General features: G+C 44.5%; 1 protein-coding gene across 3 annotated transcripts in view; it reads left to right on the top strand.

The window, feature by feature from the left end:
• rarga (retinoic acid receptor gamma a) overlaps window positions 1–25881 on the top strand; it is a 40007-nt gene that overhangs the window by 148 nt on the left and 13978 nt on the right. The window contains exons 2-3 of one of the 3 annotated variants that reach the window (XM_084366033.1): window positions 978–1043; window positions 8093–8455. In XM_084366033.1, coding sequence (XP_084222159.1) covers window positions 8287–8455 — 169 coding nt within the window. In that variant the 5' untranslated portion in view covers window positions 978–1043; window positions 8093–8286. Of the gene's footprint in view, window positions 1–927; window positions 1044–8092; window positions 8456–18918; window positions 19416–25881 lie in introns of those variants that run through there. The other 2 variants (XM_084366032.1, XM_084366034.1) reach the window with 2 other exon arrangements.

The following is a 25881-nucleotide window of genomic DNA, read 5'->3' as shown; positions in this document are numbered from 1 at the left end:
GCTTTCAAAGCCAAATTCTGGTTTTCATTTATCCTCAATGAGAATAGTTTCTCTCGATGTCCAAAACTCCCCTAATTACTTTCACAAGGGTCCTTATACTTCCTTTTTTTTCTCTTTAGTATTAAGTTCTAAGAGTAGTAGTAGCATCAGGAATGATAATAATAGTTGTGATTTATTATCACTGCGATGAAAAATTGTCACAGAGACATGAAGAGCAGTAAAACACGATGCCAAAAACAAATCATGTTGCACAAAAACAGCACATACGCTACATGTCTGTACTGAGCGGGCAGGTAGGACCAAATTCCTTTTTGGTTATTAAATAAATTGATCGCACTGTGAATAAACGAGTAGGTGAAACTACTTAGACTTTCCTGGAAGAATTAACATATTGGCTTGCCATTAAAAAAAGGCATCTGTGCCGGATCAAAACATTATAATCTGTGTTGTTCAGGATACTCAAACATCCTCTCCTATTAAAACACTGAATTTATTGATTAAACAGGAATGATCTAAGATCACGACATGGCTCGGCATTTCCACATGCACAAACAGTTTGTAGGTAAACCGACCCTTTAGCCAAGCAGATGAAGGAGAGAAAAAGAATTCACCCGAGAGACAAAGAAGGGAGAGAGAATTAAAAACAGAAACTTAAGCTCTCTGGGCCTTTTTCTTCCCTCCAGGCGTTTCGTGGCTTGTGAAAAAATGTGCTGTATATTTGAAGTGTTGGGTCACGTGACAAAGAAAGGCTTTATGAATCAGAGAGTATAATTATTTCTTAGTGAGTGAGAGAGTGAGTGTGCGCCTGTGTTTGGGGAGTGAAAGAGTGATTTTTAAGAGGTAGAGATTGAGAGAGGAGGAGGAGAGAGTGGAAGAGGGGGAGTGAGGGAGAGAGAGAGGCTCACTGCTACTCTGTCTTTGCTGTCAGAAGGACTCTGATGAACGTACACACATCTTTTCTGCTTTTCCCCGGCCAGCTCTGCTCATCAGTCCGTTCCGTCAGCTACTCCATCTGTCCGTCTGCCTCGTCAACACCAGAGCCGGTGAGTAATTCATACTTAAAAAGTTTGGAATCAGTAACTTTAGCCATTGTTTTTTTCCCCTTTTTTCTTTTTCTAGCTCTGTTAACACAGAGAAAGACAGAAAGAAAAGAAAGAAGGAAAGAGAGAGAGAGACTGCATTTTTTTTGTGTCGACAGTTTTAATTGAAGACAGAGACTAAGTGTGCAAAACACTTGAGAGGCTTTGAGACAGTTAATCACTGCTTCCCTGAAACCTGAGCAGGTTTTCATGTGTAAACACTAAAAACCTCCGAACACACGTTTGTTTGCGTGCAGTGTTTTAGTTTCTCTCTGCTTTAATAATGTGAGAGTGACACTGAGTTTATATGAAAACAGACTCGAGCATGTGTGTGTGTGCCTGCATGCGCCTGTGTGCACATATGTGCTTATTAGTGAGTGTTTCAAGTGTTACTCAGTGCCTGTGGAGCTCTTTATTATTAGCATATGTGTGTGTGTTAGTGTGTACATGGCTTGCATGTGTTTGATGTGTATGAATGTGTATTCACCAGAGGAGTCACCAGTCCTTGACCTGTTTCGTTTTTATAACCAACATATGAGCACTTAAAGAAGAGAAGCATTGTTTTCCACCTTTTTACACAGCCGAGGCTAATTCCTGTGGAGTGAGGTGTGTCTGAAACTCTGGTCTTAGTTTACATGGAAGTTTATTCATTGTGTTCCCGTAGTTAGCAGTGTGTCAGCGTAGATTATTTATTGATGCTGGCATATGTGCTAGGTTAACAGGTTCCACTTGTTACAGCCATGTGTAACACAGTGCGCTTAGTGTTGTGTGATTTGGATATCAGATGAAGATCAGGGACCTGATGTCAGAGCGGAGCTTTGGTTTATTACTCCGGCAGTGATTGGTCAGTAGGCAAGCCGCTGCAGCTGGACTGCCTTGAATCTGCACCTGCTGTCCACTGCTTATATCCCCTGGTGGACCTGACATAAGTGTGAGGGACAGTTTGATTGAAGTGAATTGAAAAAACACCCACACGGCTGAGTGAGGGACGTCAGCCCGAAGGCCAGCAATATCTTTGTCGCCCTCCGCTGTCATCTGGTCAATCAGTTTGAGTCAGTGACATCTGGAGTAGAAGAAACAGGGCTAATCTTTGAGGCAGAGTAATACCACTGCACCCTCCTAGCACCGCCCATTGGTCTTTATCAAGGACAGGCAGTCCATACAGAGCAGCTTTACCTTCATGGTGTTCAGTCACTGCATTTCGCTCGTCTTGAGGGACCGTTTGGAATCAATTATTGTGTATGCTTGCTGTTATATGATCCAAATGTGTCGCTGCATGTCAGCTTTATCGGCCTCATCAAAAACGTTCTCCCATTTTTTTATTGTCGTAAATATTTACACATGAAGCAGCAGATGTTCATGTACTGTATCATCTATCAGTGCAGATCAGCTTATTATACTGGTGAAATGTACCATATGTCCATGGAAGTAACTACTTTGGAACAAAGGCCCAAAAGAGTTTATTTTATATTACTAATCATATTGCTACAACAATGAATAATTACTATTTCATTTGTGAGAATCATTCTTCTTGTAAACCATCAAAGTTGTTACAAAAGTGTTAAGAATGTTTCCATTTGACATTGATTTTTTTTTTTTATACCAAATTGCGAAACAAGGTGTGTTATGTGATAAATCCTTTCAGGTGTAGATAAATCTGATCTTATGTGGGATCTGCTGAAACAAAAGTTAACTCATAAAAGCTTATGTATTGCAAAATCCTTCTGTGTGACATGACTTTGAGCAGTAAATCTGGGAGTTGTTGATACCTGTCTCTCTCTGGAATTTCTATAGCAATTAAGGTGAAGTAGTTGGGAGGGGTTAGACAGGTGGTTTAAGGGGAATCGAGGGGCTCTCTGCTACCACACTATAATTAACAAGGAAACTATCTGGACACCATTTCCTATGTCTATTTTTGCAGGTGTGCCGCTCTGATTGTGAGGATTTACATTTCCAGGCTGCCGCCGAGCCCTCATTAAAAGATCTTTTGGCACAAAGTTCAACTAGCGTGGACGTGTGTGTCATTTTGCGTTTTGTACTTGCATGTGTGTGTTTGGGCCTGCTTGTGTCTGAGTGATCCTTTGACTCCCGAGGCTAAAAGCGGTGGTGGTGAAACCCATCCATTATGCATCTCTTTATACAGAGAGAGGTTTGTTTTCTCCCCACATTGAGGGAGGGAAACACCTTCACTGCCGCCTGTGTAATCCTCGCAGTAATTACAAAACAAGACGTATTAGAAGAACCAACTGTAAAGTCTAGAGGAGGCGCCATCTTGGAACTTTCTTCTATTGCTTTATTTCCTGTCTCTCTGACACTCTTTATTTCTCAAAATGTCTTGCCATCATCTGTCTTTGCCTTTTCCTGTTGTGGTGTGTTTTCTTGTTTTGCTGGACCCACTGCTGGAGTCTCCATGTTGAGCACTCCAAAGAGCTCTACCACATCATGGAAACAGCAAGCTGTCAGGATGACTTCATCATGTCACAAAGTGTTTTATGTCTCAGTGCGAGCTCTCACTCTTTCCATACTTCTCTCCACCACTGCAAGTCAACACAGCCTGTTTTGTGACATTACGTTTAAACAAAGAAAAGAAAGAGCAAAAGAAAAAAAAGGTTTGGGAATTAATGTTTGATGATTTATAGATAGAAAAACAAGGGTTGCATAATGACACTCCCCAGTGGCAGCTGTCACAAAACAATACTTCTTTAAGTGACAAACGATTATACAGAGGTGCTACTCTGCATTGTTTCTGTAAGCAAATACTTGTTTGTGCGAGGCAGATGTCAAACAAGTTTGTGGCGGTGGAATGCAGGTTTGTTTGGACCGTCTGTCATTGGGTGTCTTTCTCAGAGCCATTAGCCAGCCACTTGTTGAAAGACTGGGAGCTGTCAGCTTTGCATCAGATAAAAGTGTTGAGGATATTGTTTTCACTGCCACAATACTGCTGACGCCAGCAACAAGATCAGATAACCCTGATCCAGTTTCAATATGGACATTTTAATTCGTCTTTGACAGCTCTGAATCCACCAGCAGTTGCTAAATGTCTCTCTGTGAGCATGTTAAGCAGCCAGGATGACACTAAATATTCATTTCGCTCCGAGCGGTTGGAAAAGCCAGTCTGTCAACTCAGTTAGGACACATGGACTGTAAAATCACTGTTTAACTGCTGTGGTAGTATGACTTCACCCACGACCCAAAACTTAAACATAACCCTCTCTGCTTCAAGTCATTTCCTTTACAAAGTGACTGGACATAAATCACTTCATGATGTTGACAATCTGAGGACGGTGCCTGGAAGACATGCCTGGTTTTCTGTCAGAAAATGAACAGGAGTGGGCAAGTCAGAGGTGGAAAAATAGCGAGAGGACTCTGTGATTCTGCCAAGCTTTCCCTGCCAGGATACATGGTACAGTTCATTTATCTCCAGGCTGTGAATTTGCAGTTCAGTCCTTCCAGTGGAGGTTTTGACTTGCTGCTCTACCCTGAACTGATTGACACATATTTTTATTTTACCTCTCAGGAAATGTCTGAAAATTGCTTCTATGGAGTTCAGGAAACCCAAAGAAAAACGTGTGAAGTGAAATGTGAAACAAAAAGTAGTTCCCGGAGAGTGAGAAGAGTGAGAGAATTTGACTTCAAATGCAAATACACACAAAGAGTTATAACATCAATGCACACAGTTGTGTAGATTCTTTGTGTTTACTTCTACTCTAGAAAGAAACGTCCAACCCGGGGCAGCCATGGCACCCAGAATCCTGCTCATATACGCCGAGTAATCACCTGTGGTTTCTTGTGCTGACTAAAAAAAAACCCACTGCCTTTCTTGGTTGTGTGGTGCAGAGCTTCCTGAGATGCCGTGATTTATTTGTTATGTTTGACTGCAGTTCTTATTGCCTGAGGGGCCTCACTCCGTCACAACGGTTAAGGCACAATTGTTGTTTTGCTCACAGAGGATTTGATACCCTTTGTTTGACAGACATTCAATCTGTGGGAACTGTTCTCTCTCTCTGTGTCTTTACTACACACACTCTATCCTCCGCTCTGCTCTGTTTTCTCGCTGAAAATCTCTTTAGCAAACAAGAGAATCCCCTTCTCTCTAAGCGTGCCTCATCTTGTAGCGCTGTCTCCAAATCGTCGGCTTGATTGATTTCATTTCATTTGCAACACGCCGTTTTGTGCCGATAAAATCAACGGATTATCTCGAGTGTATCCAATGAGCCGGCTTTAACATGACAAACTACTGTGAGGTCTGACACTCCACTATTTACAGAAACAACCAGAGTAAATTTAAACTGCTACAGTGCACCTCTTAGGGAATGATGGAAAGTCCCAGCGGCAGCAGCAGCCGTGAACCCACCCATCGCTGGCCCTGGTGCTCCTCGCCTGCCTGGCCGCCTGCTGCCTCCTGTGTGCCCCCCAGGCTCAGGGGAAGTGGGGAGGCCCTCCATGCCCATTTGGCCCTGGCTAACAGGGGATGAGGTCACTCCAAATTCCCCTTATCCCCTTATAGCCCCAGACGGGCTGGCGAAGTGAGCCTACCACAGGACCCAACATAAAACATAAATGGCTCTGTAAAAAGCTGCCGGGCTGATGTGACTCATTAAAAAACGCTGGCGCCAACTCTTTTATTAATTCATTATTGTGTTTGGGGAGAGTAAAGTTACAGGGTTCTATTTTAAAAGGCTGTGAGTCTCTCTCTCTCAGTACTCTTTAGTTCTTTCTTTCTTAGTTTCATGACATATGTGCTAAATAACAGTGCAACTGCAGTTTATTGTGCCTATATAGGATTCTTCACTTGGGTTGGGCGGCTTGAAACTCATTTAAAACTTATTTTTTGTGTCCTCTTAAGGGAATACAAAAGTTACATGCGTACTACTCTCTTCCTTCTTTTTCTCACACATCTCTTTTTTGTTCTTCTCTCTTCTCTCAGCGCACGCAGACAGATTGCGCTGCCTTTATGGGGCCTGGTTTGAGTTCATGAGGCAGATACCCAAACAGGCTAAACGCTGGCCAAGTACATACTCATAACACACATGCACACGCACATTATGAGCGTTGCTGGCAGTTTTGTTTTTCCAGTCTGTACCTCTTCTCCCATTAGACCCACTGTGAAATCTTTAGTGATGTTTTTGTGTGTAAGCCACACAGTGGAACCGCTGCACAGGGTCATGGTACAAGTTGTATAAGCAGTTAGAGGAGAAGGGGGGGTGGGTTAGGCGAAGGAGAGGATTGGTTATAAGGACATGATTATAGAGAGGAGATGTGGGGTGGGTCAGAAAAGGGGGAAGGAAAATCAAAGGTAGTTTGGGTGAAGGATAGAGTGAAAAAGGGGGAACGAAAGACGGCGAGAAGCACGGACAGAAAGGAGGAAAGAAAAAGAAAGATGGCAGTATGGCTGTGTTGGCAGGATGGGGGTGGGTGCCTATCGGCGGCTGCTCCTTCCTGAAACGTGGCCACCCGAGCCTGCCTGGGCCCTGGAAGCACATGTGGAACAGTTTACTGTAATGGAACTCTAAATTAGTGGTGGTTTGAAGCTGCCTGCAGCAGTAGGGTGTAATTAACTGGCTCTGTTGAAAGAGAAAGAGCCAGAAAGAGAGGCAGGGAGGGAGCCAGAGCCCTGGAAAAGGCGAGGGGTGAGAGGTGTGTGTGTGTGTTAGTGGGTGCTCTCACACATGTGTAGTTTTTTTTTTCAGTGCTTGATTGCATGTGTATGTGTTTCAGACTGTGTGCGTCTTGGAAAGCTCTACCTCTTTTTCCTGGGCACGGCGCCACCTCTTAGTGCCCCCCAGTGCCCAGACCCTGTCACTGTTCCTCTGTGCGTTTTTTCGCTCAGTTCAGCAGTTCACCGATTCGGCCTTATAGACCCCCCCCACCCCCACCCCCTCCTCCTCATTTCTTTGTTTATTCCGAATTCATTACCAAGATTTTTTCCCTGTCTTTTCTCCCAGATTCACAAGCCACAGCAGTTCCAAATTCCTTGGCTCTGCTCTTTTTCAAAGCCACATTTCAAAAAACAAGCTGATCACACCACCCACTCATGAAATCACGCTAGGGAAGCGAAAGGCAAAAAGAAAACATGAAAAGGAAAATGGGGAAGGCTTTACCAGGATTTTTTTTTTCCTCCCCCTTGTATTAACAGACAACAGTGGGGCATAACTGCAGCCTTGTCCACACTTGAGCCTGACTTGTCTGTGCCTACTGTGTGGAGTCAAAGTGACGAGCCGGGCGGCGGGAGGTTAGAGCCAAAATGACTCTGTGGGATGGGAGCCTGACCTCAAGAGAAGATAGTTGGAAGTGACAGCAGCAGTTAGCAATCAGTGGATCTCATTTTCCCTACCCTCTACCCCCATCGACCCCCTCCCTCCCCCTCTTCTTCATGCTCTGGACCCCGTGTCTGGGCCTCTGGTCCTGGGGGAAAGAGGCAGAGAGGCAGGCTGCTGTGCTAGGCTGGCAGCAGGAACAGAGGAGCTCTTTATAGTAGAGTTCTGGTGATTTAAATCATATGGCATAGCCTGGAATCACTGTAGAAGTCTGGAAGCTCTTCAAAACTGCAGGAACAAGAGCTCTCTCTCTTTTTCTCTCTCTCTTTTTTTCCCCTCCCTCCCGCTCTTCCCTGTTATAACTTTTTCCAAACTTCTTTCTTATTTTCTTTTCCCCTCACCCAGTCCCAGTTTTTCTGGCTTTTCCTCTCACAGCTCACTCATTCTTTTTCTCTCACGTCTTTATCTGTTTTGGTTCTCGCCATCCTTCCTCACATCCTCCTTCCTTCCCGTTCTCTCATACCTGTTGGTATAAAGTTTACACATCCTTCTTACAAGTAGAACTGTGGATAATCTTTTCTCTGTCCCAGAGCTTCAGGTCTCAAAGTTGATGCGAGGTGAATCTTGTCTGTGGAATCTTGACACAAACCGCTGATTGTATCGACATGTCCATGCCAATCAGAAACATTTATCCTTGTTATATGTGGAGAATTTATTACTAAGAAATAACATGTTTCTCTTCCTTCTCTTCCTCAGAAAATCGGATGACTCTTCTAAAGTGGAGGCCAGCCTTCCCTCAGTAAACCCCCATCATTGCCCATCCATTCCCCACATCCCGACAGGCTTCAAAAGGACACTTTTTTGAACTTTTCCAAGGATTTCCAGGTGTAGCAAGAACCGTTGCCTTCACCCAGTGGCCTGCCGCAGACCCCTGGGTGTGCTCCGTCACCATGGCTACCAACAGGGAACAGCAGGTGGGTCACATGACCGGCTTCCCACCTGCTGTCTACCCGTTCGCCTTCAACTCCATGAGAAGCCACTCCCCTTTCGACCTGCTGGCCAACAGTAGCCTGTTTGGGAGATTTGGTGCCGACCTGCCCAAAGAGATGGCCGCTCTCTGTAAGTCACTTTCAGAACTGCATTTGTTTGACCTTTCCTCCCTCTCACATATCATTTTCCATGTCGACTAACTACATGCGGCCCATACCTTCATCTTAGTCAAGTCACATTAAACAATTTGATCGTGCACTGGAAAGAGGAAAATACGCCTATTTAAAATTGCACTTCATTATGTGTAATTTTGTGGAAACGGAAAACTTTAGGGTCTGCTTGTGATATAGGAGGAGGAGGAAAAAAAAATCCCCCAAAGAAACCGTGAGGAAAAAGTCCACTTCCATCAATACAATGATTACCCTGCTCCTGTGGTTTCCTTATAGATGCTTGTAGATGGTGTGGTTGTGACCACAGACTCTGGCTCAGGCTTCACTGCTGTGTGCGTCTGTGTGTGAGTGTGAGTCTGTGTGTGTCTGTGTGTATGTGGACCTCTCACAGAGCTTTTGTGAGGCAGGCAAACCCGCAAGTCTGCAATTAGAGACAAAACAACATTCTTTCAGTGTGAGGTGATGAGTGCTGTGAGCATCAACAAATATTTGAAAAAGAGCACAATTGTGATTCAAAGACTTGTCTGACTGTTTATTCAGACCGAGCGTACCACACACACCTTTCTAGCCGAAAGAAAGGTGAGCGAGATTCAAGCAACCAGACTCCTTCTTAACCAGACTAACCACAACAGCACGCTCCAGTAGTGTCAGACTTGTAATTTCAGACCTGACCACAGGGGGCACTGTTGTATGATGAAGCACCAGGATGGGATGATGCATGGAGCAGAGAGCACAAAGAGGAGATTGTTGGCAATCCAGAGTGTTTTTCTGTCATGGAAAAACTATTCAGATTACACACACGCCGCCGACATACATTGCTCATTGTTCAAAACACCTGCTAGTTGCAAAACGAAGTTTCGTTTTAATCAGCATCAGGATTCTAGGTCAGGGAGTTACCTTGTGTAAAACCACAGAGGATGTCAAAGTAAGACTGAAAGAGAGAGAAAAGACTTTCGCTGAGGTAAAGGTAAGCAGGAGTTATGTGAAATCTTATCTGGGTGCAGTCCTAAAGGGTCGGCAGGTGGTGGTGTGTGGTAGGTGGTGGTGGAGGAGCTATAATGGGTTTGGGTGGCAACAGCTGAGTGCAGAGCCTCCCTGCCTGTGTGTGCAGTCCCCCCTCTCTCCCCTACCACAGCATGCCTGAGCACCTCTTCTGCCTTTCAGCCGTCAATCACTACCTCACACCCCCACCCCCTCTTCCCCCCTCCTCTTCCTCCTCTCTGCTGCTGCCCACCTAATCCTCAAGGTATTTTCACAGAACCGGAGCGAGAGACAGAGAAAGAGAGAGAGAGCACCTGGGGGTAATGTCCTAGTGTGGTGGAATCCAAGAACACACCCTGCTAGGAAAACACACATGCAAACACACCACCAGAGACACTCTTCCCACTCTCTCTCTCTCTCTCTCGCTCTCTCTCTCTGTCTCTTGCACACAGAGCACTTCTTTCATCTGAAAACTAGAAACATACCCCTGATGCAGAATGAAATCCCACAGCACTGACAGATGGATTCTTTTTGGTTTGTACACTGGCATGAGTTAAGACAAAAACAAGTAACAGGCAACCACACGGACTGGGGAAATCATACATGGCTGCTTGTACTGACACATCCACGCTGGCAGGAGTATCGTTCGCTTGGGTTAGGGATCGCAGTTCTTCGGTTTTAAGCCGCGTGTCAGGGTTTAAACAAGGCCAGGGTCAAAGATTAAGTCGGGATCATGGTGACAATTAGCTACAACTCAGCTTTATCTGTTTTTTTAGTTCTACTTCTTTATTATCTGACAGCAACTTCACATATTAATGTCAGTATTGCTCTAATTTATTTACTATGATTATTAGGATCGACATTGTTTTGATCCAAAGCAGGGTCACTCCAAACAAATAGGTGCAGCATATCACCAGAGTAATCGCTGGTGAAAACTAAGCTGCTAACTTTAGCCGCCATTAGTTAGTTAGCTCAGTTAGCCGTGCAGCTAGATACCTCAGTAGATACTATGTCTCTGCAATACAACACATAGACGTCTTTCACAACTGTTATTTCTTCACATAATGTTGATCATTTTAGTTCAGTTATTTTTTTAATGTTTTAAACCAAATTTCTTACATATTGCACCATTGAACTATGTCTGACTTTTTCTGCCTAATTAATTACTGTAAGATGCATATAGTATACCAATAACTGTGAATATGGGCATGTGATTTTTTTGATTAATCAAGACACGTCTTTTAAACTTTGCACACCTGTGGATCGATAGGTGCTTTGGAGAAGACCAAGGGTTGACTAAATCAAAACCAAAAAATAATTTTTCACTATTTTCTGACATTTTATAGACTAAGAACAAAAAAAAGCAGGAAAAATATAATAACCACATTTCTGTACACAGACCTTTGAAATAACCTGATAAAGATCTGTATACCAAACATTTTTTACATTTTTCCTGATTGCAAGCAAAGAGGACTGTGTGTAGAAGTTTTATGTTCAGTCTATAAAAATGTCAAAAAATAGCGAAAAATACAAAACCCCAGGGCCCAAGTAATGTTCTTAGTCTTCTTGTTGTGTTCAAACAGTACAAAACCCAAAGATATTCAGTTTAAAATGATTTAAACAGAGAAAAACAGCAGCTCCTCACATGTTAGAAGCTGGTACCAGAGAATCTTTTAGCATATTTGTTTGATACATGACTTAAACAATTAATCATTTACAGTCTTGTTGTTTTGTTAATGTTTTGTTTGACTGATCATCAAAGTAGTGTCTAGCGCATACAAAAATACATCTGAGTATCAGTTTAACTTTTGGCCAGTGGATGGAAAACTATCAGCTGTTGGTATCGGCTTTTAAAACCTCCCTTTGGTGTATCCCTTGACGAGGAATGTTACAAGTCATTTTACTGACAGCAGTCTCATTCCCCGCTCTCTTAAACGTTAGCGGAGAAGACAAAAGGCCTTGGTTTGGACATTCCCCAGGCCCTATTTTTTTTTCCCCCTTCTACTTCTTCTACAGGAGTTGGCTTAACAGGCCTGCTCATTGTTGTCGGGACTGTCTGTAGGCCAGAAAATACCTTCCACATAAAGGGAGTAGCACTGCAGATATTTGTGTGTGTGTGTGTGTGTGCAGTAAATAGTACTACATTCTTGCCCAGCTTCAGAGCTGCGTGTATAATTGTTGTTAGAAAGGTAGCCAGGGTGACACCTACCTTTGTTGGGTGTGCATGCTGTGCCGACAGGTCGGAGCACCTCCCATGGCGGCACTCTGTTTTGGCACCAGAGTGTCTTTGGAAATACCTGTTTTGCACAGAGGTGGGAAGAGACAGCAGAGGGGAGGGATGGAGTAGTCGGACTGTGTTTGCACATGCATAGATAGTAGGCTTTTCTTCATTCTTAATGCATACATGGAGGAAGTAGACCCAGAACATTTTGTGCTTCACTTCCGTGTGGGTGTGCTGCAAGACTGCCGTCCTTACCACCCATATCTTTACAAATGCGCAACGGCGTTCGTTCATCCATGAGAGGGTCTGATGGCTGTCTGTGCAGTGTGTAGCCGAGGCTGTTATCAGTTGATCCCTGTCATTATGGGAGCCCTTCAAACAAACAGTTGGAAGCCCATTAAGGCCACTTACTATGTGATAACATCGCCACTGAGCCCTGAAACACCTCTCTAAGCTTTCACCAATCAGGGCCGGAGCCCTGGCCCCAAAGCCAGCCACAGGGATGTTTTGAAAAGCTAGTAGGTCATTTCCTTCAGCCCACATGGCTCGGACCAAAATCTGAGGTCCTCTGCTGGGCTCGGACTCTCCACTCAGGCTATAATTTTTAGCTTTACGTTGAAGGACGGACACAGAAAACTCGTGAGAGGCTCAGCTGTGAGCCTTTTCAGCCTCATCACAATGAGATGAAATTAAAGCATTGTATTAATAGAATGGAATGAGCAGCGTGTTGGAGCTTGTGTAAAAGCTGCCTTAGTCTGCTCAGTTGTGCCTCCAGTGGTTACTAGATGAACAGCTTATGTAAAGTGTGTGTTGGGCATGGATTTATACACACAGACCCACACATGCACAGGCATTAGCATACTGGCTGCAGCGCATACTGTATATGCGCACACTCAAACACAGACAGACTATTAAGTCAGGCGGACTGCGAAAAGGACCAAAATGTTCCTGCCGAAAAAAAAAAATCCTCATGCAGAGTGACATAATTAAAAACACTCATTGCATTCTTAAACACACACACACACACACACACACACACACACACACACACACACACACACACACACAAGGAGGTCATGTTGGCTTAGGGAGCTCGGGGGAGTTGCGTAAAGGAGCCATTTTGGTGGGAAATGTGGTATGAGAGGGAATGTAAAAGCGAATGTTTAAATGGAGAAGAGGGACAGCAGGGTAGGATGTCGAAGCCTTCTCTGCTGGATGCGAAGCAGAGCACAAACACCACATTGTACCGCTTTATTTATTTTCATAAAAGTTGAAGTGCTTGGTTTCAGCCCAGCCTAGATGGAGGTGGGTAGGTACGTGGCCGATTGTGGAGGTTTGGATTTGTCTGGGTGCATATGTGTGAGCTTATGTGGGTATACTATATACTTGCGTGAAGGGAGGGGGAGATATGAAAGAGAAAGGGTGCTATGTATGGTTATGAAAATGATGAGCTCAGCCCCGCTACCCCTCACTTCCTTTCAGGCGGAAGCTTCCCTATAGACACACACAACTCCCATCTCTGTTTTTTTTTTTTCTTCTTTCCCTGTGCGCTCTTCACAAACTATGGTGTCACCCTTTTGTTTTAAAAAGGCTCTCGGTCTATAATGTTCCGTTCACTCTTCTGAGTAAAGCCTATCCATCTCTGACCTCAATCTTGTCATTCACTGATTGCTGTTAGATTTATTGACGAGCCTGAAAAATTGCTCGAGGCTTGAGTGAGAACATTACAAATGAGGATTTCAAAGAATTTGAGGAGAGCTTCAGGAATGAGAGACCTGTATGTGAGATTATAGCCTTACGGGATTGTAGGTAACGTTCAATCCGTGGTTGTTAAATTAATTCCATACAAATGTGGTCGTTGCATATGGAATATAATCATTTCAAAGGCTGACACAGAGCAGTGAAAGAGATTTGTAATGATGTATGAAGTATATCTTGATTCATATCATGTGTGATCGCTGTGCATAATTATTTTCATGATTAACTGATTAAAGGTGCTCTGTGTAACTTCTGTGGTTTGCTGGAAGTGCTTAGTTTCTGCATTAGTTTATGTTAGTGCACTGAAGAAGTCACATCCTTTGGACTGTCACAGAAAATCTGACCCTTCACAAAGAAATCCAAAGCACCAGCAGCATTTAACAACTTAAAGACGTTACAATCCGCTTACATATGGCCAATAAAAATGTGATTAATACATGCAAATCTTTTTTATAGAGTCCCTTTAATAGTCCATAAAATGTCAAAGAACTGTAAAAAAATGCTCATCACAATTACCCAGAGCCCAAACTGATGTCTTAAAATTGCTGCTTTTGTCCAACCAACAGTCCAAAACCCCAAGACTCTTCATTTACGATCATAATGACAAAGAAACGCAGCAAATCCTCACATTTAAGAGGCTTACACCGGTAAATGTTTGACATTTGTGCTTGAAAAATGATTGTAGTGATAAATCGATCCTCAAAATAGTTGGTGATTTGATTTTCTTTCGATTGATTAATCGACTAATCGTAGCATCCCTATCTGTCATGTTGTCAGAGTCTTTACCAAAACCACATCAGAAATCAATTCTGGATCGTTTCTGGTATACAAGAACACTACTAATGATTTATTGTTAGCATACAATAAATCAGTGTGAAGATTGGCATTAACTGTTTTGACTGTCAAAACAGTAAACCATCATCATAGAGCCATCTGCTTGCTGGCACCTCTGCTCCTGTGACCGTGATCTACATAGCAAATTAGCAATGCTCAGACTGGACCATTTGTGTGTACTTGTATGTGTGTGATGACAGCATGTGTAGTGCTGTTCGGGCTGCGTCCTTGATCTATCAGTGAGGCTGGAGCCTCCTCTGCTTTAATAAACAGCTCTGCGTCGTCTGACATCCCTGCTTTCATCTCCCTAGGCGACCACTAGCCTCAAGATGACAGCTCTCCAAGGCGCTTCTCTTCTTTTTGGATATCGATTCCCACTCACATTGCTCTGTTTTATTTCTCAACCCGTGCTGGCCAGAATTCAATAGATGAGAGGGGAAAACGGACAGAAATTCCCACTTTGTTTTTCCAGTCAATTTAAGCACCTTGCTGAAGGAGTTTTTGCAAAACTGAATGGAATATCTGCTCCTCCGATGATATCCACCTAAACCCCGTCGGCTTATGCACTCTTGAGTTCCCTTCTCTCTCCTCTTCTTCTCTTTCTTCTCAGCCTTCACTGTGGATTTCCTCTCGTTATCCCTCTGTGCAAGTTTGAGCCAATTTGCCCTAAGTGCTGGAAACTTGCTGAAAGTTTGTGTGTGTTTGTGTGTTAGGTTTGTGCGTGCGCTCGCATGCCTGCGTGTGTGGAAAGTCAGCAAAGGTTGCTGGTAAGGGAGAGGCCACAGAGTGTAGTTCAGCTCTGACATGATGACAGATGAAGATAAAGAGGCTACTATTAAAAATGGGAGGGGTCTGTTTTCAGATGGGCCTTTGTGGGCACGTGCGAGATGAAGAGGGCGCAATGGCGAGAAAAAGGAGGGACGGGCCGTGCGAAGGCGTGGGAGGGCACACAGCCACAGGGGCGGGCTTATGAGGAACTTTCAGCCGCACAACCAAAAAGACTTTTTTTCCCCCCCACGAAACACGGGTAGTAAAATGTCATGACGCTGCAGATAGAGGGAGAGAAAAAGAGAGAGAGACTTTGCTGAGAGATGGCCAAGACTGATAGTGCTCTGAAAAGTAGCTCTGTTTGGCCTTTGGTGGGATAAGCATGTGAACGGAGGCCAACATGGCCGCCGCTGAGACACAGGCTCGCTCATAAGTCATGCCTCACTTTCCCCACGTCGCTCCTCAGTGACACATCAGGTATCTTGCGGAGATATATTGTGAGAGAGTAAGGCAGATGAGGGGATAAGATTACATGTCCTGTCTGAGCTGAACATGTGTAAAACCTGCGGCTGGTGGAGCAGTTGATGGATGTGATGAGGAAGAACTCCAGGATTGCGCTCTGTTTTCGCTGACAAAACAACACATAAATAAGATATTTACTTATTTTATTAATGAGCTCATAAACGAAGAGGACAGAAAATGTTTTTGGGCGTTCGGATCTTGATGGTCAGCTCCGTCATTAAGTTACTTTAGTCGCAACAAACAACCTCTGTGTGTGTTTGTGCTCGTGTGTGTGTATTTCTGAGTAACCTGAATCTGGCTGTAGTGGGAGGGCGCTCTGAGCTGGTGTTCAGTGTCTCTATCATCGCCGGCAATCTGTTTCAGCACGTCCACGCACTGCACACATGCTCACATCAGCAATGGAAAAGCTCTACATTCCTTTCAAAATCACCGTGCTGCGTTTAGCGCATAGGCATTTGAAAACAAGCCGTCTTTATTGCCTCACACACCACTGCGTTGTTGACTGCTTGGCTGGAACCTGACTGACTGTATACAGAGGAAGTGGCAACAATGTGTTGTATACGTCTTATCTGTAATCGGCATCAAAGCGTCAGACAGTAGTAAAGCCAGATTTTCCTGGGCTCCAGCCCACGTGGAGCTATAAGCAGACAGGGTGCAGCTGACAGAGCACCCCTATCTACTGTACAGTTAAACAGACAGAAATCTTATCATGACAGAAACGTTTAAATGTTCTGTTTTTATTTATTATTTGTTCTGAGTAAAAGTCAAGTCTAATCACTGCAATTAAACATGATTGAAAGCAGCAGTCACACAAGATGACCAGTGAGTTGGCAGCCACTGAAAATGAAATATTTCCAAAACCAGAAACAAAAGCAGAGAACTTTGTCAACTACAACAAATCAAGCAGTCAGGAAAAAATGGCCATAGGGAACTTGATGAAATGGGGAGAGTATTTGCAGAAACAGAGGGGGGAGAGAGAGAGAAAAAAAAAGAATTAAGGAGAGCGATGGAGAGACTTGTGAGCCAGAGAGTGAGGGAGAGAAGGAGGGAGGGCAGGATAAGTTTGGGGGGGAAAGTTAGTGGCCCAGTGGGGGTTTCTTCTAGAGTTCAACCTCTCTGGCTTGGGGAAGGAAGGGGAGGAGGAGGGAGAGGGGAAGGAGGGGAGGCAGGGAACGGCCTGGGTCAGCAGCAGTATGGAGTATGTGTAGATTAGATGTCTAAACTCACTCTGCAAAAAACCCTCTGAAGCGCTGGAGGACTCACGGCTCACAGTGCTGTGTGCCAATAAGCGGAGTACCTGGAGTTAGTGGTCTGAATTATGGTCTCAAACGCTGTAAAGAGAAACGTCAGAACCAGGAGAGAGTCGGATAGGGGCCATAAATCTCCAAAAACAAAAGGGGTTCAAGTGTGAGCACATGATATTATAAATCGATTGTGCTGCGGCTCGCCAGTCCTGGCAAACAACCGTGATGTTACATAGAACATTTAAACACCAGGGGATCAGCCAGTTTTAAGTTTCCAGGATGCTGAAACTAGCAGCTAAAAGGAAAAAAAGACAGGAAGGAGACGAAAGACGAGTGTGAGAAGAATGCTTGTGGATCACAAAAATGTGACTCGGGGCAGTGATGATTTAATCTGAAATGCATCCAGATCTGATCTTTTTTTTTTTTTTGTTGAATTACTGTGTAAATGGGTGGGGAGTTTCAGAAAGAATGAGTCGTTTGTAACAACAAGCTGTTAGCAGGACCATCTTTGATAGATGACAGTTTGTTATCTAGCCTCACTCTTCTATACATGTTGTCATAAAGCTTCTTCTTTATGACCTGACAGCTGTATGAAGAAACACATAAAAAAAAAAAAAAACCCACTGATGTTGTTGACTATTTGATGCAACAAAAGAGCTGTTAAATGTGCGTGAGTGTGTGCAAGAGGACTATCAGCCCACATGAGTGTGCCAGCTTAAGAAAATAAACAAAGAGGTCTCAGCTGGAGGAAAAGCTTTAAGGTCAATAAACATTTTAATCACAATCATTCAAAATGGCCCAAAAAATGTGAAAGCATGGTTTCTTTCACGAGACAGGAAAAAGAGTGAAGTGTTAGACAGAAGAGGAGGGAGGAGGGAGGGCACTGTGTGTTTATGGAGAGCGTAGCCAGCAGCACAGATTGACAGGAAATGTTGTCTTTTTTGCCTGCTGGGCTGTACCACTTGTACTCGTCTAACGGGGGGGGGGGGGAGAGAGATGAATGTGCTCGGCGCACAGACTAAAGCCATTCTATTATCATATATCTCCCATTGTATCAGGCTGTTTGCTTTAGCCCAGCCAGAGTCTATCTGTCTGCTGAGCAACAGTTAGGACCAGTGACAGGCTTTTTTATTGACCGCAGACCGCCTATTGATTTACTTTGATTTACCGCCTTTGTGAGGGCACTGCCATGTTTAAATTGAATTGTTTTGAGCCTGTGTTAAAGAAGGCTAAATGTTGATGGCAGACTTTATTTTAGTGGTGTCTTAATGATACATAAAATATCATTACGTGAATCTGCATCCTCATGTCTCTCTTTATCCCTTGGCGACGGTTGCTTGGAGATAAATCACAAACAAGGTCAAGTGAACCTGTGAGAAGTGTGTCCAGCACATGGTGGGTTTGTATATTGGGGGGTATTTGTCTGTGTAAATGCACGGCAGGGATTGAGCAAGGCACAGCCCTCATTCATCACTGTTAAAGCACTTCCAGAGGGAGAGACTGCCCATCCTCTGTTCCCTCAAACAGACAGAAAAAGAGAGCGGAGGGAGGGATTTACCCTGGCATCTGGTTTCTGGGTTCAACCACAGCACAATGTTCTTTCTCTCTCTCTCTCTGACTCTCTTTCTGGCTCTCTTTCTCACATACTCACCCGGCCAGTGGCTGGACTTTAATATGGTTATGATTAGAGACGGGGGCTCAGAGGAGGGAGGGGAAGGGGCTCATATTTACTGCAGGGGAATTGGGGGGAGGTGCGATGTAAAGACAGACAGAGACGGCTCTGAATCCGGACACAAACGGAGGGAGGGTGTGTGTTTGTTTGCATTCGGAGATGAAATATGAAACACAAAAGCAGCACGCACAAAAAAACAAGAGAAGAATGGGAATAGAGTTTTGTCCTCTAACCAGATCAGCTCTTCCTCCAGTGCCGGCCGGCCCCCTCTCCCCTCCCTTCTCCACCCCCCTCCTCCTGGGTCCCTCTCTCTCTCTCTATCCCTCCCTCTCTGGCATTCTCTCTCCACCCCCTCTCAGAGCGTCATGCCGAGGCAGTTGGTTCGCTCCGCCGTGTCTGGGGCTCAGCGAGAGCTGTGAGAGGCTGTTATTTAGGTCTGTTACAGCAGACAGGGAGCAGCTCACCCAAGGGCAGGGGGGAGAGTAGAGAGAGTCAGAGTCACGCTCAGCTCAGCACAGCCAGGCAGGAACCAGATCTGCATTCCAGCTGAGGGAAAAAGAGGGAAACTCCAGCATCGGCAGGAAAGGACAGCAGTGAGAGAGAGTGACAGCGAGAGATAAGTGCAGGGAGGGAAGCAGATCGAGCTAGCTGTTGCTGCTGCAGTTTGTTGTTGTCACTGCCTCTGCGAGTGACGTGAGCGGTGGGAAGCAGGGCAGGACGCAGGCAGGACTGAGGGCTCGTAGTGATTTTTTTGCCGAGGGCGGGGGGGTTGCCATGTTCGACTGTATGGAGGCTCTGGGAATGGGCCCCCGTCAGCTCTATGATGTCACCAGCCGCGGTGCGTGCATGCTGCGGAAGGCAAGCCCCTTCTTCGCGGGGCTGGACCCCTTCGCTTGGACGGGCAGTGCCAGCGTTCAGTGTAAGTGGCATCCTGTTTGCATTTCTCGTATGACACAATCATGTCTCTCTCTCTCTCTCTCTCTCTCTCTCTCTCTCTCTCTGTCTGTCTCTCTATGTCTCTCGCTCTCACTCCCTCTGTCTCTCATTGCTGGCTTGCTTACCCCTCAGGGCTCGGCCAAAGGGGCTGCTGTCAGGGGCTACAGAGCTGTACAGGAAAAGACTGGGACAGACAGTCTCCTCTCCTCCTCTCCTCTCCTCTCCTCTCCTCCTCCTCTCCCCCCTCACAGCCCACAGCCAGTTTGAGCTGCTCAGCCATCTGAAAGAAACTCTCTGCTATGATATGATATGCACTGTGTGTCCATACGTGTGTGTTTTTGTGTGCCTGTGTGTCCATGTTTGAGCAGTGAGTCTGGGCCCATGGAGTCAAGTTTCAGTGACAATGTGAGCCACCTGAGGTTTGACCTTGCCAGGTGCTGTGTACTAAAAACAAAGCTATGAGTACGCACAGATGAAAGAAAGGAAAAGTGTTGGTGAGAGACAGGAAGAGAAAACTCTGACGCTTTGGATACACATGCACATTTAATTTATCTTCCATCCATGTGTGGGTTTGACACTATAAGTTTCGTTTTTGATGTATTACTCCTGACGAATGTGGCCTGGTTAATATTACAGATGTTCAAAGTTCTGGGTAGCTGACTGCAGGCCTCATAGGTTAGAGGTTTGTTTACGCTCCTGGATGCTAGATGGATAATGATATTCCTCTCGAGCCATGAATTAATAAGTAGATTAATTATTTAATGGCGAAACGGATGAATATAAATTAGAAATGTGGAATGCATACACAGTCCTTTTAAAAAAAGCTTCTGGACAGCTTTCTTTTCTGTCACACACTCATTTTTCCTCTGACGTTCAGTCTAACAACAGGCCTGTCTCTGGACAGACAAAACTGGGGTCCATTTCCATACACTTCCAGGGGGCCGCTACTGCTGTGAGAGAGCGTGTGAGAGTGGAAAAGGAGTGGGGGGGGATGTATGTGGTGTTGAGCCAGATATGACAGCGGAAAAACAATCAGGAATACAAGAAGAGATAGAGCAGTGGGATAAACAGCTTCATTGTGTTCTTGTTTCTGGGAAGCTTTTTGAATTTGTGTTTTTCTATTTTTCTGTTTGTTCATCCTCCTGCTTTTTGTTCCTTTTTACTGCCTCTCGCGGGGGGGGAGTCATCTGTCTTCATTAATCGTGAAGACACCAGCGTTTCAGTGGCTGTCATGCACACTGGCTGAGCTTTAATGAAGACAGATGCCCTGTCAGTGGAGGCCGAGGCCAGGGGGGGACTCCAGCCAGCCCAGCCTGCTCTGCTTAGCTAGGGGGAGCCCTGATGATAACAAGATGAGATGTGTTTATTTAATCAATCAGACCTCTATGGCCTCTCCTTTTAACCCATTCACACACATGCACACATTTAAAAATTAGGCCTCCGGATTCCAGAAGTACATTTTTCTCATTTGGGTCTTTGTTCCTGAAAATCAAAGAGATAAAAAAAGTCGCGAGAAAGCTGCCCCGAGGGTAAGGGAGCTGAGTGTAGCAGAGCAGAGCAAAGTGGAGGCTGGTGTGGTGTACTGTTTCAAGCCCTCTGTGCCCAATAACCTTTGTAAACAAGGCCGCCCTATCCCCACATGAGGAGCCATAATGCCTCTCTTTACTGAAGCGGTTGCCCCTCATTGTCCTCATCAATGAGGCTGATGAATTGATGTTTGAGTCTGATATCTCATTAAGCCAGCCCAGCTGCACAACAGAGGGACCTGTCTGGCTCCTAATGCCACGCTCACACAAGCACACACACTCTCTCTGCACTCCAAAATAACCATCAGGTTTGGAAAGAGAGTCAACTGGCCCTGGCAATATACTTAACAATGAATTACTGCGGCCAGATTTTGTAAAACGAGTTTGACTGTGTGGAAAAATGATACTTTGAGGTGAATTTCGTAAAAACATGGATGGTAGAAATCTTAAGATTGTCACTATTTCTTTGTCCCCCTAAATCTGACACAGAATGAGTCCATCCTATTGTCCTGGCAATAAATCTCCTGTGGTGATAAGTGTCACTGTCGCTGGACTTTAAAGTGTGTGGTCAGTTTTCCTGTTTTTTTGTTCACCAGTGGGAGACCTCAATGTCAGAGGTTAGTCAGAGGCTACGGCCTGGCCAATGTCAGATCTACACCATGTGTGGCGGCCTTGTCAACTTGCTGAAAAGGAGATCCTTTCAACCGGCTCAGCTTGTGTAATGCTCTTAAGTGCCTTCTACTGCGGAGCTGGTACTACATCTGAGCTGCCCAGCGCGTATGGATAATGGACACTGATTTAGTCATACGTCAATGAGAACTGAATTAGTCAACTGCCAGGGAAGCCATTTGAGAGGGCCTATGCGGACCAATCCCCACTCCGTCAATGTTCATTTGCGTAGAAGAATGAGGCAATTACGCTTAGCAGTTCTCCAGGGTCAGAAGAAGGGGAAGCGTGTTTTTCTCACCAAAACACACTCGTTGTAGCTCGATCTTTTTTGAGTTTGGATATTAATTGTGATTCTTCCAAGCGATACATACTATAGAAGAGAAAAGTGGCATGGCAGTAACGGATGGCTGGAGCAATCAATCACCATGCGTGCAATCACACCCGCACACACACACCCGCACACACACACACAGGCACACACGCACACACGCCTCTTTGTTTTCCCTTAATGTGCTGTTCAAATGTGAATTGAGGAGCTAATTGAAATGGGGGTATATCGCGGTAGCAGTGGCAGAGAAATAAGAGCTTCCTGTGACCGCTGGCACATTCTGGCCCTGATCATTTTCTCCCTGATGGAAGTCCGCAGTTATTTCATTATAATTACAAAAGATTCAATTAAAAGATTAGAATGCCTGAGGGGGCAGGACTGGGATTAGATAGTGGTATCTTGGTTAGGGGGGTGGTGTGTGTGTGTGAAGGGGACTAAGAGCGCGGTTCTGATGAGGACTTGTCACTGCTGTTATATATACATAAACCTTGTTGATCCTTTCAAGATAATGTCAAATGAATGTGCTGAAGTTAAAAGGGGCTTAAGTAGTCAGCCGGTCCAAGGTCACTGAGTCGTAATTGATATGCCCGACGGACAAACCTTCACTTGTCTCTGAAAACAGTTATGCCAATGCAGCTAAATGAGCTGTGTGAGGTACAAAGTGAAATGTGCAAAACACTGAAGCATGAGAGAAACCTTTTATGTCTTTAATTCCAACTGTATTTAAACACATTTTTTCGCTAAGCTGTTCTCATAGGGAAGCCGCGTGGAGGTGTTTATAAGTACACGTTTTTTTGAGTGTGTGTGTACACAGGCTTTTATTTATGCTGTATAAATCTTAATAATACTCTATTTTGCAGTAGCTCTGGCAGCTGCAGAAATAGGGCTGCAACTGATTTTCATTGTTGATTAATCAGCCAATTAATTAAGCCGATTAATCACTTTTCTCCATTAATTGATTAGTTGTTTGGTCTATAAAATGCAAAATAATGTCGATCAATATATCATAATGCTCAAAATGACATCCTCAAATGTCTTGTTTTTTCCACAACCCAAATACATATTCAGTTTACTGTCATTTACCTACAAAAACACTCAAACAAAGTTATCCGTTCAGAATAGTTTAATCAATTTAAATTGATTTTTGAGTCATAGCAGGATGCCACTTTCAGTATAGTACTATTGGTGTTGCAGTTCCACACCACCTTGCTAACAGATCTGTCTCAGCCCTGCTGTAATAGCCAAGCCCATTAATAGGCAGTGACGCCTATAAATAAACAGATTCAGTCCCTGCAGTTGCTTCAAGTTTTTTTCCACAAGCCCTCCTTTGGTGTGTGGTTTTGCTTATGCATAAATACAAGAGTGTCACCCTGTGCTCGCGTACGTGTGTGGAGTCTGTATGTGAGCTCCTATATGTTATCGTATGTGGTGTTTGCGTGCCCTGTTTGGCTGGCGCTGCTGCACCCAGACTGCTGTGTCAAATCCAGAGACGGACAATGTGCCAGGCTGGATTCCACAGGCCTGTGTTGGAATCCAGCTCCGCTCTAATAGCAATTTATAGCCCCTCAGCAGCGTCACTCACACCACTGTAAATAAAACTCATCAGCCATGTGGAGCCTGAATCTGTCACCTCCGACTCGCTGTTTGTCTTGTCCTGTACGTCTTAGTGAAATTCTTTAGCAGTATTTCGTAAGAGGGCTTACGCTGAAATATTACAAGGAAATAGAAGACAACATGACAGAACAGGCTGTTATGAGGCAACAGTTTGCCCTGTTGTATCAGTCGAGTAAAATGTGGACTTTCGTAAGTTCTAAGTAAGTAAGTTCTTTCACAACAGTTTGCTGGTCACGGAGTTATTGTGGCTGCCCACCCTAACACCCATGTCTGGCTGCTGCTATTATAGCTGTTTACTTAGAAAAGCTCTCAGTCTGCCAGGCACATTTTCCCTTGGACAAAGGTGTGGGCAATTGGCAGCCAGTGTGTGTATGGGTGTGCACCTTGGCATTTGCACCTATGAGAGTCACTGGTCAGCACTCGATGTACTGTTACACATGTGTGTTTTTTGTATAGTGTATATAGGACCTTGTGTATGTGAGCTGCAGTTCTGCTACCACTGTGTTATTGACTGACAGCTTGGCTCGAGTGTTGCTAGGGGCTCACTGTTATGAGAAGCGGTGGGCTTGGACAGCCAAGCCCTGACTAGAGACCCAGACGAGCCTGACTGTCCTCCCTCTCTCTCTGTGTGTGTGTGTGTGAATGGGCTGTGTTTACGTAGTCGACAGTGTTTGGCAGGGAGTGGTGGGCGGCTGGTGTAGTACAGCTATTATCTGGGCTCAGGGGTGGAGAGTGATGGAAGAGGAGTTGGTGGAGGAAGGGAGGGAGGGAGGTCCGCTGGCGTTTTCACTAGGACATTAGTCAAATTCTGCCAATGTGCTTGTGTGCAACTGCCATGACCACTTTTCTGGAAATGGTGCATGAGCTCATTTGTATATATGCACATGTGTTTGTGTGTATTTTGCCTGTGTGATCATTGAAGAGGGTGAACAGGTGTGCGTACGCTGACATGCCTTTATTTGTGTGCTTAGCGGACAGACTGGGACTTTTTACTGGGAGAACATGATTCAACTGAGAACTTCTACCCCGAGTATGCGTGTGTCTCTTTGTTTACATGTGCACATGAAACCAGGTTATTGTTAGAAATCGGGTTAACGCAGGAAACAGGAGAATGTGTTCACATCATGAAAACTTAACATACAGCTGGTCAGTAATCAGATTTCACTCCAACATGCTGTCAGCCTCAGACCACACAATTGCTTATTACACAAATAGTCTACTGCATAGCTATGGTAACTGAATTATTTATTTTAGTTTCTGTTTCTGTTTTGGGTCAGGGTTTGGATTTGCATTTGTTTATTTTGGATACATGGCTGCACAGTTATAGTAATGATCATCCCCTTCATCCCACTGCATTTCCTTCACAGCGATGCATTCACCGTGCTGGCTCTTTGTCATGCACACATGAAAATCCTAGTCGTAAACCTGGTTGAATGTAAACATGAATTCAAAATCAAAAAATTAGGGGTGTCACGGTTCGATTGAAACATTTGGATTTGTGGAGATCAACAGATTATTAGTTGTATGCCCTGACAAATGTCATTACATTTTGAGATTCTTCCTTTAAAAGATTGAGGTATTTAACAACAACATCATGACTCTATGCTGGTGTGTTTTTGCATGTTAGGGTTAGGCAAGTTTAGATAATGATAACCAAAAAATAAAAATTTTCCCAACATAAAAATCTACAAAAAATACCACCATTCGGAGATTCAAAAGATAGAAATTCAGTTTGTTGCAAAGTTTTGGTTCTCAAATCTGTCCCTTATAAACCCTCTTACCAAACAAATTAATAAAGGATCTCTGAAAAGGACAATAAACCCAACATCTGAAGCACTGTGGACTTGCAATGGTAGGCGAGGGTGGAAAATAAAAACGGACAATCTTGCTCAAGATTTCGATGATTGAAAATGAAAGCTCGTTTTGATTATTTTTTGGTTTCAAATCGTGATACCATCTAGTAAAGATTTAACACGTCTAGATCGAAATCTCTCTTATAAGCAAATCAGGCAGAAATCCGCCAATTTCCAAGTTACTGAAGTGCATGTAAACACATTCACTGTGTCAGTGGGCCCCTGAATGTGACACAAGAAGTGCATTCTCACTTACACACATGACACACACGAGCAGGCATGCATGAACACAAAGAGAGCACATGCTCTTTAGTGGCCTCTAGCTAGCAGAGAATACTTAATGTACATCAGGGTCTTCACTGTAGCCTGACCTGTGATTGAACGAGAACCGGCTGTAGTCCTCCTGTCAGTAGGCCTGGATTTATTAGCTCCTGCTCCACTGTTTGAGCACCTCACATT

Source organism: Pagrus pagrus (assembly GCF_965226575.1).
Source record: "Pagrus pagrus genome assembly, chromosome: 11".
Lineage (NCBI taxonomy): Eukaryota > Metazoa > Chordata > Actinopteri > Spariformes > Sparidae > Pagrus > Pagrus pagrus.
This window is presented reverse-complemented; position numbering and strand designations above follow the sequence as displayed.